The sequence below is a fragment of the Trypanosoma brucei genome, chromosome 2, assembly GCF_000210295.1.
Source record: "Trypanosoma brucei gambiense DAL972 chromosome 2, complete sequence".
NCBI lineage: Eukaryota > Euglenozoa > Kinetoplastea > Trypanosomatida > Trypanosomatidae > Trypanosoma > Trypanosoma brucei.
The window spans coordinates 498774-511292 of NC_026735.1; the positions used below are offsets into that span (position 1 = coordinate 498774).

Genomic DNA, 12519 nt, shown 5'->3' on the forward strand with positions numbered 1-12519 from the left:
CCCACGGAGGTGGGGTGAATTAAGCGTGGCAAAACGTACCCGAATGTTGTCTTCATTTGCAACAAATCGTTCTTCCAAAACCCACATATTTTTTCCCTTTCAATCATCAACGTCGTCACACGCTCATCATACCGTTCGCGCCTCACTTCATTCCCTGTCGATCCCTCATCTTGTTGATTCATATACGAATCATTCACACAAGAAAAAATTTTAATGTATAAGGGGGTCACTTACGTAATAATAATAATAATAATAATAATAATAGTGAAAAATAAAAAGTGATAGCATAACAACAAGCCCCTAAAAGTAGTTTGTGGTAAAGATGTGTACGATAACACTCCCCCTTTCTGTAAATTTTTTTTCCTCTTCCCCTCCCCTAAACCTTTCGCAATTACTCCACAAACAGCACTGACAAAATAATAATGATAATAGTTATAATAATAATAAACACTTCTTTCATTGTTTTATTTATTTATTTATTTCCTCCCTTTCCTTCCCTCCTCCGCCCATCGTGGAAGCGCTGCAGACATGGATGCCTTTCGCATATGTTTTTTTAAATAACTCGCAAGTAACATAATACAAACATCAATACTGATATTGGAGTGTGACTCGCTGACCCCTGCTCCCCTCCTTTACGTTTTTGTTCCCTTTCCCTGGATTTCCTCCGTTGAGTGACCCACGCAACAGGTGTTGCGACGAAAGAAAAGAAAAAAAAAAGAACAACAACAACAGCAAAAGGAAGAGGGAGTCATACAATACCAATTTTGGAAAAAAAACGAAAAGAATGTCGAACACATAACCACCACGATCATGCGGTAAAACGAAAGAAGGCAATTACATAGCACGAAAGTAAACGACGAGCAAGAGGAAAAAGATAAAGTAAATAAAGGGGGGACTATGGAAGTGTACGTGATGAGCACCAAAACAAAAAAAAGTAAAGGAAAGAGAGAGAGAAGGGAAAAGGCTCGGCCGGAAGCAAACATATACCAAAGGAATAAACATAAAGCACTTTAATGTCAGCACTTTGCAATCATGGTGGCCTCACTGTAGAGAGTATTACTCGGCCTGTCTGTGATTATTCATGCAGGATTGCGTAACCAAACATATTTCCCTTACCCTTCAAGCCCATGCCATCATTCAACATATGCGCGCCCTTTAATTTGCCATATCACTCCGTATTCTTTTTCATCCCCTCCTCCTCCTCCCTTGTTTCCGTTTATCTTGTTTGTTTGTTTGTTTGTTTGTTCGTTTGATTCTTCCAACCGGCACCCATCCTCCATTCCACAACAAAAAGAACGAAAACAAAACGGAAGGGTTGTGCTACATTTGAATACGTACGGGACCAAACGGAGATTCGAGCCCAGTGATAAGCTTTTTGTCCTCACGTACACCTGTACCACTGTAGGTGTCACCGAGCATCCAGCCCCCGAGAATTGCGTAGTAATCGCCTCGCTTTGGTATGCGGAAAAGTTGTTGATACACCATATCACGGTTACTGAAGTTGCCATCAGACTCAGCTAGAACTTTGCCGTCAGGTTCAGTGACGGTCACATTCCTTCCTACACGGCCAACGATGGGCTTCTTTGCATAGCCGGTGCGGCGAAGCTCATCAGTGAGTTCATAACTTGCGGGAAGTATGGCGGGGTGGTCGGGGTGATTGTTATAAATAATGGGCAATATTGCTTTGTTGCTGGGAATGAGTTTCCACATAGGCTCAAAGACACGTATGTCCCAGTTATTTCCGAGAAGAATATCACACAGGCGAACCTTATCCTTTGGCGTGGGCTTCCACTCCGCGCCACGCTGCTCTCGTGCAGCTTGATGATCAGAGATCGCCGTCTCCCACATCCACGTCTTCCACACAGCCGTCACCGGAATGCCGTCCGAATCCACAACTGCTCCCTTTTCATCGAAATGGAACTCGTCAAACATGACGCACAATTTCGCGTCAATACCAGCCTCTCGAGCCTTCTCCATCACATACAAAGCAGTATAACGTTCCTCCCCGTCGTCGTCCACAAGAAAATGCACACGCCCCTTCAACCCCGTCATTTCCCACGCCCGAACGAGTGTTTGGGGCATGAATTTCCCGCTGCTTCTTGTAGCATTGTCGTCTAACCCAACGGAGTTTGCCCACTTCTCTTGGATTACAGCACATTCCAGAAGTGTCGACGCGCTGTCCGCATTGTATTCAAAGCACTTGAATTCTTGAGTGTTTTCATCAAAAACAAAGTCAAACCGCCCCGTGATGGCATGGGGCTGAGTTTTCCATGAGTGCCGGATGCGAGGCCAATACTCTTCTGGGATGCGAAATCGACGTAACTTATCGTCGCTCTCAAGCACCTGCTTTGTTGCCTCGAGAAAGAATGAATGCAGCTGCGTACCGTAACGGACGCAGTTAAGGTACAACTCCCTGTTCATCAAATAGTAACATGATTCGTACACCCCTCCTCGAGTCGCCTCCTTACCAAATGTTTTGTAGAATTCCGCTTCGGCTTCGTTTGTCAAGTCCAGCCAGTCAGTCTTGCGATTCTCTGGAGTGAAAACAACGCGACGAAGGAAAGGCTTCTCTGGTTGTTTAAAGTAAAGTGACTCATGCAACACCAATGGTTCCTTAGGATTACGGTTTGGCCTACTAGGGAATGTAACCCACCCCAGAGGAACAAAGATTCCCTCTGCTGCATGATCCTCAACAGTCCACACACTTCCTTCGTGCTTCAGCAACAACTCTGCCGAGTAGGTCCCCTTCCACTTATGAAACCGATGGTTTTGGTCCGCAATGCGCACCCATTTGTCACCCACCTCTGTAATAACCGCAACATGTCCCCATGGCGCATCCTCATTAACGGCGTAAATCAGCAACGAATCTGCCACGGGCTTCGCTGCTGTTCCGTTGGAAACTTTAACGCACGGGACGGGGGTTGCAGTGCTTGCGTCATGAACCTCTGTTAGATCAAATATGTGAGCAGCCCAATTAACGTCTGGAAGAACAAGCCCTTTGGCCTCATATAACCAACGACGAGCAAATTCTACACATTGGTATTTGAAACCGCAGAAAAGATTCCCGTCAATACTGCGCTCTCCCGAAAAAAAGCCATCATGTCCGTTGCTGTAAGCAGGTACGCCACAAGGGGTGTAGCCCTGAATCTCACCAAAGGGAACGTGAGGTTCTTCTTTAGTGTCTGCAAGTGCCGACTTCGTCATTTGTTTCAATTGCTTTTCCTGGTATTTCCTTCAGGGACTTTCAAATAGAATTCCTTTTGGCCTTTTCGTTCGGACTTTTGTGTGGGTATTTTTCTGAAGTGACAGCGACAGAACACACACACACAAAAAAAAAAAAAGACAGCGTAACATGTATGCATATGTTTCTGCGCACACATAGCAAAACATGAAGGTGCATCGGTTGTATATTAAAACAATTATACGTTAATCCGCTGTTGCACCACCAAATAACACATGCGCAGAAAATTCAGCCACCCTAACAAGAACGCACGCAAAATTAGAGGTAAACAAAATAAAAATACTCCAACTGCAGTGTTTCATGCCCGACGATAAAAGAAACAACAACCACACAACTTCAAATGACGCCATGCATAGCAAAAAATAATAATAATAATAAATAATCACACTCCCTTTCTCCTGAGTCAGTAATAACAAGGGCGGTCGCGCCATCAACGGGACGCAACAACATCAGTTTTGACCAATGCCAGCGCGCAGTGGTGCTACTGTGTTACCATTGGGAGCTACTTCAAGTCCTTGTTGAGTTGCGGTTTCCTCCTCCCTCTTTAGCATTTCCTCCTGCTCCTTTTCTCTACCAAACACACGAAGCTCCGCCAGCACCTCCCGCTCTTCAATTGGTTTGCCATCCAGGGAATATTTTACTCCACTCATTAAACTACGGCCCTCCGTTTCTATCGCTTCCACAAGCTCCGGCCGTTTACCAATCCAACCCTCAAGAGGCAACAGAGAGCGTGGGGGCGCAAGGCCGGGGTAAAGTGCCGTCCTTCCCGGATTAAGCGTAGACTCGGGGGTTTCCCATGCATCCTCCAGAAATGCCCTCTGGAACTGCTGCAGAAATGGCAATGGCACATACACTTCTACAATAAACTTCGGATTGAGCATGAGTATTTCCTTTGCCTCAGAGCCAATGCGATGGAAACCTTTAATCAGCGATTGCTGGTTCAGCTTCCCAATCTCATGGTAGAAGCGAGGGCCGCATGTATCACAGCAGAGAGCAGGAATACGAATAACATCAGCCCGACCTTCAGGAACCTCCGCCGCCTCGTAAAGAATATTCCGATAAGCTGAAATCATTTCCACCTGCGCCTCCTCCCGTCGGAAGCGATCGACATCAATGAACGGGTTGATGCAAATCGCCGTGTGAAATTGCGCGGAAACACCATGAGCTGCCTCTCTCACAAATGAATTACGCAGGAGAGTTGTGTCGCCATACTGGCGCAAGTGTCGTTTGTTGCTGGAAGGCAGAGAAAAGCCACTCTCCCCCAGTGCAAGTGACGAGGAGATGCCACTTCTCCGATCTGAAGGTACTTCCCCTTCGGAATTATCTGAAACCGTTGGCCAATCTTCATAGTAGAGCGGGTTGGAAGCTGGAAAGGAAATCAGTGACTCCACATCTTCAAGTAGCAATAAATCCACAACAAGTACACGTATTGTTTCTTCTGCAGCACCTCCCGAGCTCTCTCCTGGAGCAGATGGTGGAACTGGCAGCCCGTATAAATCACCCACTTGCGTTAGCGGAAGAAGATGAATGCGCTTTTCGAAGGCTAATGAAAACGCGTCTCGCCCACGAGGTTTGTTGAGGGTTGTATTTGATCGCCGTAGCCGCATGACACGGGAGTCATCCAATCCTGCATAAAACGAGCGGCAACCCAGTGAAGGACGGGTCCAAATTCCAAATCTCTTCATTCACCAACTTCACCGGCGCTTTTCTTCCCTCCCCACCCTTTCCGGGGTTTCTTTACTAGTTACCATGTTGAGGAATACAACAGAAACAAATAAGGGTGGTGGTAATGCGAAAAAAAAAAAAGCAACAAAAGAAACTCCCTGGGGCGCGGCCAAAAATAACGGGTGTATACCGAATAATACGTGAAGGAAGTGTATACGTAGTGTCCACACAGTAATTAAAGGGGGAAAAAAATATTGCGAAAGTCATGAACAATGGGCGTGTCAACACACCCGATATCACCCCGATCGTCTGAAAAGAGAGATTTCCCATTACGCTGGGACGCGACAACTCAGAGCACAAAAGGGTGTAATCATGGGTGTAATCTATGCTCTATATGTTTTGTGCGTACCACTCAAGAATTACCCTTTCCTTCCCTATCTTTTTTTTGCGCATGCACAGATATAAATATATAGACAGTTATAAATAGATGCACAGATATCTATGTAACTGTCGAGAGGTACGTGTCTGTCCACAAAGTACAAATTAAAAAAAAAAACACACACAACACAAGACAAACCGACACTGTGATTCTAATAGTTATCTGGCATGCCAGAACTACTTGTAGAAGCACCCTGTACTCCACCCCCTACAACAGGAGGTAGTAAGAAGTTTTCATCTGGAACCGGTTCACGTGTCAGTTCAAGTGAGGGAAAAAGAGGCAAACCGTTGACACCACCATCAACAGGTCGCTTCGGCTTCCGACCTCTCGCTGGTTTGGGTGCTGATGTCTCAGATTTCACAGCCTTTCCTCCACCCTTCACGGTTGAAACATTCGGGTGTGAGTTTACCTCGTTGGTGTCGCGCTCAGTAGCAACATCAAACACATTCAGCTCATCCCGTGATCGCTTCCCACGAGTGGCGGCCCCACCAGATGCATCTGGTGGGGATAAAGAGTTACTGAAATCTGGAAAAGTAAACCCTACTTGGGAAAGCGCGTCATTAGCGCCCTCCCCGTTATTTGTGGCTCCACTTCCTCCAGCCCGCCGGGGCGCCGTGGCGGATAAAAGCCCCAATGCGGCACCATCCGCTAATTCACCCCCTACACGGGAAAAATTACCACTATCCATCGAAGCAGCTAACTCAGTGTCGGCCCGAAGCCGCTCGGTCAGTTCATTTCCTTGAGTGGACCGCTGCAACGCCTCTTCTGCTGCGCGAGAAAGTTCCTCGTAGCGCTTGTTTGCCTCCTTCTTGTGGCGGACAACCTCTTCATAGATGCTTTCGGGTTTCAATATAGATTCCGACTCACCCCTGCGCATCGACACCCAAACCGACTTTTGGCATTTACTCAACAGTTCGCAAATGCGTTCGTCTATAGCGTCGCGCTCACCTTTCTCAGCGAAGGCATACACCGCTGCCGACACTTCGGATTCCGACAGCAACGAACATGCATCACGCGCATTAGCATTGAACACCTCGGCAACTTTGGTGCGTATGTCGGAGGTGTTAAGTCGTGGAACCGGCACTACGGGGGCCTCACCACCTGTCGCTGATGCGGAAGAAGCGACGCGAGGCACCTGCTTGGGTTTAATGGGACGGAGGAGCTCACTTGGGTTCACAACAATGTCCATATATTGTTGCCCAAAACGATTGATGTTCGGTTGAGGGAAGGTCGTGGAGTCCGGATCTGTGAAATCCACTGCCAGCCTCATAATTGGGAACTTGATGTTGGGGTGGAACTTAAGAACATCATCCGGAATGCGGCTCACCTGCTCTTCAGCCTCCTCAATCATTTGCTCCACTACACTCCGAAGGAAGTCCTCCACCGCGTCGAGGGTCCGACAGCCGGGATTATCCCTCCACAATTCAACTGTTCGCCGGACGACAGGACGAATACTGCGAAGGGGAAATCCTGTGACTCGATAGGACCCTCCTCGCACCTCCAGCACTCCGTATTTTTTGGGGTTGCACTCGTGCTCAGATAATGATGTTAGGATTGTACTACCCGGCTGAATGATGTCAAACCCCTCAGATGGAGAGGGTTCCATTTGTTGCTCATGTTCATTTCCCCAAATGACAAGATCCATCCCATGACCGGCGAGCATTGTTTCGTAAATGCCACACTTCATATTTCCACCACTGCGAACCCCTCGGTTTTGATGAAAAAGCAGAATTTTAAACCAATCTTTTCCTGGTTCAGTCTTGGGTTGCACAAAGTGCAACTTCTTCATACGAAAGCACCGATGCAATCGATCATCACGGACATTCCCAAGACCATACAAGGCGATATACGTATCACCCTTTTTCAGCAGCACAGGTTCCACAACAATATCATCCAACGAAGATGTATGCCCGAAGTAGTTCACAAGTCCAGCGGTGGACAGAATATCAATGGATGATGTACCTCCAACCGGATCATCATGGTTTCCATGTATCATAAAAATTGGCAACGCTACATTGATGTTCGGGTCCTGGAAGTTCGCCAAAGGCACCGGATGTGTTGGAAAGTTGCGCTTGGGATCACTCAACAGTGTAAAGGAAATGGGTTTGTCACCTAACACATATGACCGCAGAAGGGATGATGTGCGAGCCAGGCAACCGAGGCTCGGTTTGTTATCATGGAAGAAATCTCCAGCCAGCAGAATGGCGTCAACTTCATGTTCAACTCGGGCTGCGCGCAGGCACTCTTCGAATGTTGTGAAACTATCATCCCCACGTCTCGAATCACGTTCCTGATATCCGAGATGATTGTCAGAAGTCACAAGGAACTTGAACGTGGAGGCCGCCAACGACGGATCTGCTTGAGTTGACGTTGGCAAGGCATGCGACTGTGTGGATGCCCTCTCGGCCATTATTATATGTAGCACTGTAACGCGACTCCCCATTTCAGAAGGGGGAAAAAATTAGTAGAAACAAGCCGTTAAGACAGATCAAGATGAGGATAAAGGCGATGGGAAAAGTAACAAATATGGCAACTAACAAATGCCGAATGAGCCAACAACATGTACAAGGATGCAAGCCCAACAACATCGACAACAAAGAACAAAGAGACGCCGCACGGGGGAGGGGGATGGTAAAAACATCCCAAAACCCCACAACCAACAACAACCCAACTGTAGAAATTTACACGTAAGCACGGTACGATACTAATGTCATAAATATCTGTGAACAGCCACACATCCCTTCACCCTATCGAGGGCAAGAGCTATCAAAAAAAAAAAAGAAGTAAAATCCTTCAGGATATCAATAAACTGGTCGACAGTTCAACTGTAGGAGCAGCCACGGGCTACACAGCCACCAACCACAAACCCTAGCGCGGTACCCACACGCATGAGCATACAAACTAATTTACTCGATCATTTCCAAGAAAAATTGGCGCAAAGAAATGATAAACAAATGAAGTACCCACCGTAATCATCAAAGTTGCACCCATTTGGGGTATGGAGTTTTCGTTTGATAATCCCTCACGGAGTCCTTCACCGACTTCACCTTACCCGTCTTCTTGTCCGTCTCCCACATATGGGCAGGAAGTAAACCTACAGTATTGCGATGCATGGCCACCTCAGGCCTGTTGAATTGCGGCATTGGATGATGTGAACGCACTTCCCAATATGTCCGAATCTTCTGCGCCTGCTTCCAAGGTGTAACGCCATCAACGTACTGAAGTAAGTCACGGACTTCATTCTCAAAATGACGGATGTAACCGTGCGGAGAAGCCTTATAACGCCAGTAGCGATTTAAAGAGAAGAAGTAACTGGTGCCGATATTATCTTGACGAATCTGCTCAGCTATGAGAGGCTGATCAGCTTCCTGTATGGCAATCCACTCCCAAGGGGTATAGCGGGGTATGTAACCCATGCGGATATAATCCCGCCGATGAGAAATGCTTAATGGACGATAGTTGTCGGCACGAGCAGAGTCATATCGTGTCCATTTGTCGATCTCCGTAATTTGCTTCGTTGTGCGGTACTTGTCAGCAACAGTGTCAGCGTTCCGTTTCGGTTCGTACTTGTCAAGGAAGTGCTCCGTATTACTTGTTTTCTCATTAAAGGGATCGGTAACGTCGACATAGCGCCGCATGGCCGCTGGATTGTACCGCCGCGACTCGTCACCAACAGTACGCTCGGGACCATGGTAACGTCTCTGCCAGATCATCACATCTGAAATGGGAACCTCCATTATAGTGCCATCGCATTGAAACGCCACCTTTACGAGCCGTGGCTCAGGGTTAAAGAAGGGCTGATGGTGGTACTGAATAATCACCGCACGTTGTGGGCCACCAGCTATGCGTTGCTCAGCTGAACTACTAAAAATGGGACGCCGGGCGCGCACTGGGAGCCCCTCCCGTAAGCCATCAGCATGCGTAGCGGGTGACCAGCCTTCCTGTCCGGAGGCGGTTTGTTCCTCCCATATCGAGTCCTGCGTTTCCACGTAGTTGCCGCGGTTGTAAGCGTAGTTGGCGATGCCATAGTTGAGGGCGTGGTTGAGATTACGTGGGAAAGCTTCCAGTTCACAGCGATCAAAGTCCTCACTTGTCATATCAATTTTTTCTCCCGAATCCAGCTGCACGGTGAGGGGTACGACACGTCTCTCGGAATTCGGGAGCAAGTTATACACCATCCCATCCACCTTAATAGTGGCGTTGGTTTTCATACGCACAGCCTCTATTTCCTGCTCATATGCTTTGGTCGATACAGTTAGCACTGCCCCTGTTTCTGTGTGTGAAAGGTCCACAACTGACGTTTCAAGCCCATGAGAAACAACGTGTCCGTACTGCTGGTGATCTGTCAACCAGCGACGCCGTTTCATAGCTCTCTCCCACTCACCCAACTGGCGGGAGGTTTGCTCCTTCACATGCTGCTCATACATGGCGCGTTCCTCTGCAGAAAAGTGGCGGAGTACCTCTTGTGGCTGCTCGTGTGGAACAACCGGTTCCGGCGCCCTCCCAACAACGTGGTTCATAAAACCCCGCCCCACGCGGTTTTGATATGACTCAAGGAGAAGCAGTCGATTCAAGTACCGGCTGCTCAACACATGCTCGCGTGTATCTGCAGTACCCATCTCGTCGGCTAGATGGTAGAGATGAAGGTTCACCGAAGCCGAACCTCCCAACACGGCGTTTACCACGGTAGGCGACGGCAGCATGTACACGCCGAACCAACTGCGCAGCGTCTCGACGCTCACTCGCATCTCGTCATCATTTACGCGCATCTCGCGCTCATCAAAGGGCGTCCGTTCACAGATTTCGTCCAACCTGTGTCGTCGTGTATCACGTTCCTGCGCAGTCTCATTAGCAACAGGTTCTAGCCCGTGGAGTAGGGCAAGCCTCCGTCGCTGCTGATGATGTTGCCGATAACGAGTAAACAATTCCCACTCAAGAAACTCAGGCCGTTGCTTCATGAGCGAAAACCCCTCGACATCGCGGTACATGCGATTTAGACGCAGCGCTCGAAAGTTGGGAAATGGCTTAAAGTAGTCAAGCGGCCTTTCACCACGTGCGTTACGATGACGGAAGACAAACTCGTCAACGATTTGTTGAATAGGAACACCATAATGGATAGTGTTACGCTCTGTTAGATCCTGTTCCCCCTTCGATAGCCGGTCCTCACGACGCATGATGTCAAATTTGTTTTGAAGAAGATGCCCTACGCCATTTTCAGTGCTCCGCCGTATGTAGGGGTTCCAATGCTCATCGGTAGGCGTCTTCCTATAAGCATTCTGCTGAAATAGCATAGCGTCCACAATTCTCTCATCGTTTGTATGCTTCTTTAGAGTACGTTGATCCGGGCCGCCGTCCTGCACCAACGCCCCCTGGCGTCCGAGACCAAACCGTTGCGCCCGCTCCTCCTCCCGCTGTTGCTCTGCTGTTGTACGTGAAGCCCGCATGGTGTTGATGATTTGTTCGGTTAGTTGCTCTCCTATGGCAGGTCGGTCCACCACTGTGTTACGCGCATAGACCTTCTGGGCAACAGCGTCAACTAAAGGCGTGGCTGTAGCGGATGAACCACGCAACGTACGCTGAGCTTCCTCCATTGAAGATGGAACCACGTTGGGGGGAAGTTGCTGAGCGCCGTAAGGTGTACCTTTCTGCTGTGCAAGGAACCTGTCCATATCATAACCTTGAAAAGGGATGCGGACTGTGCGCTGCAGGATAGTGAAATCATGTTTTTCCTTCTCTCGTAGACCGTGGGTAATGAGGAGATTTTCTGCGGTGAAACTGTCGTTAAGAATCCTATCCTTGGTACGTTGCGCCTCGTCAAGTGCATCACGGTCCACCCCCGTTGTTAAGGGAAGCGGAGAATGTTGTTCTGCTATGGAGTAACGATCCGCCACTGCCTGCTGTTTGAGTGCGCTGCGGCTCGTGCCACCACTGTTATAAAGTTGTTGAATTGGATGAACACTTTCGCTCTCGTGTACGGTGTTGGCAACCTGGTATTCAGCAGCACGGCTACGAAGCAACTCCTCTCGTTCCTGTGCTGATGCTAGGCTCCGGAGGGAGGCACGGTGTTGAGTAAATTCTTCCCTCATGCGGTCCACGTCGTGATCCAACCAAACACGTCGGTGTGCAGCTTCTTCATATTCATACGGGCTCTGAATATGGGGATACGCTACCGCACCACCGTTGGCGAAATTCCTTGGGGCATACTGCGGGCTGTAACCGCGAGTTACATCTCGGTAATAATCCTTATGAGCCTGTCCACCGAGTGGGTCCACCTCCCCGAAAAGTTCTCGTTGCATATGGGATGCCCAATCACCGGAAGAAGCGGGATTTTCCCCTGCAGTTGCACCGGGAGATGCGGTGGCATCACCATTCGCATTTTCAGAGCGCCTGACCGAAGAGAAATTAGAGGGTTTGGAATCACGAATGAATGTGTGAAGTCCCGACTGGTACCGCACCGCACTGAAGGTCGCCCGTATATTCGGTGCAAGTCGTGCGCCATCGCATACTCGTCGCCGAATCATCTCTCGGACCCGTCAGTAACAGTTATGGTTCGCAACCTCTTGAATATTTCTTCCTCTTGTTTTCCTTTTTTCCTTCCCTCCACAATCCTGCCGCTACTTATTTAGCTGTCGACTCCACCAATGCGTTAAACTGCCGTACACAAAAATAAAGGCACACGATAATAATAATAATAATAACAATAATAATAAAGGAAATCCTCCTTCTTACCGCTATCCTTCTTCCAAATGCACGAATACCTCCTTCCCCCGTTTTGTACGAGCACAAGTGAGCGCAATTGCGTTTCTGAGCCGGTTACTACCTTTTCTCTACTTGAACTGCTTCTTTTAACCTGTTGAACCCACTCGTTTTTGACTGCGAAGGGTTGCCCCAGACCTTTTGTCCTTTTTTTTTTTTAAAAAACCCTTTCGGGTGTCTAATGTTTCTTTTAAAGTGTCAAGAAAAAAGTCAAAGTACGGCCCAGTCAGCACAAACTCACCACCATCTGCAACCGCGTCATTAACAAAAGGAAAAGAAGATTATTTATTTTTTTTTAGAAGGAGGAGAAGAATACATCTCGTACATGTTACCAAAAATGATGCATAAATGGAGATGTGGTTTCAGTTTCCAACATAGAAGCAAGTGCATTTGCTCACAAGTTCAAATGACACACGGC

The 12519-nt window shown here is 48.2% G+C and overlaps 5 protein-coding genes across 5 annotated transcripts; all 5 read right to left on the reverse strand.

The window, feature by feature from the left end:
- Positions 1 to 632: 632 nt before the first annotated feature.
- TbgDal_II2430 (hypothetical protein, unlikely) lies at positions 633 to 983 on the reverse strand (the record flags this gene model as incomplete). Its single annotated transcript, XM_011773502.1, has 1 exon — positions 633 to 983. The coding sequence occupies one exon, from the start codon at positions 981 to 983 to the stop codon at positions 633 to 635; it is 351 nt and encodes a 116-aa protein (XP_011771804.1).
- A 337-nt stretch (positions 984 to 1320) lies between these two features.
- TbgDal_II2440 (trypanothione synthetase, putative) lies at positions 1321 to 3204 on the reverse strand (the record flags this gene model as incomplete). The annotated part of the gene is made up of 1 exon (XM_011773503.1): positions 1321 to 3204. The coding sequence occupies one exon, from the start codon at positions 3202 to 3204 to the stop codon at positions 1321 to 1323; it is 1884 nt and encodes a 627-aa protein (XP_011771805.1).
- A 486-nt stretch (positions 3205 to 3690) lies between these two features.
- Positions 3691 to 4926, reverse strand: TbgDal_II2450 (hypothetical protein, conserved; the record flags this gene model as incomplete). The annotated part of the gene is made up of 1 exon (XM_011773504.1): positions 3691 to 4926. One exon carries the CDS (start codon positions 4924 to 4926, stop codon positions 3691 to 3693), a length of 1236 nt encoding a protein of 411 aa, XP_011771806.1.
- A 570-nt stretch (positions 4927 to 5496) lies between these two features.
- TbgDal_II2460 (endo/exonuclease Mre11, putative) lies at positions 5497 to 7788 on the reverse strand (the record flags this gene model as incomplete). Its single annotated transcript, XM_011773505.1, has 1 exon — positions 5497 to 7788. One exon carries the CDS (start codon positions 7786 to 7788, stop codon positions 5497 to 5499), a length of 2292 nt encoding a protein of 763 aa, XP_011771807.1.
- Positions 7789 to 8320: 532 nt separating this feature from the next.
- Positions 8321 to 11866, reverse strand: TbgDal_II2470 (hypothetical protein, conserved; the record flags this gene model as incomplete). Its single annotated transcript, XM_011773506.1, has 1 exon — positions 8321 to 11866. The coding sequence occupies one exon, from the start codon at positions 11864 to 11866 to the stop codon at positions 8321 to 8323; it is 3546 nt and encodes a 1181-aa protein (XP_011771808.1).
- Between the last annotated feature and the right edge of the window lie 653 nt (positions 11867 to 12519).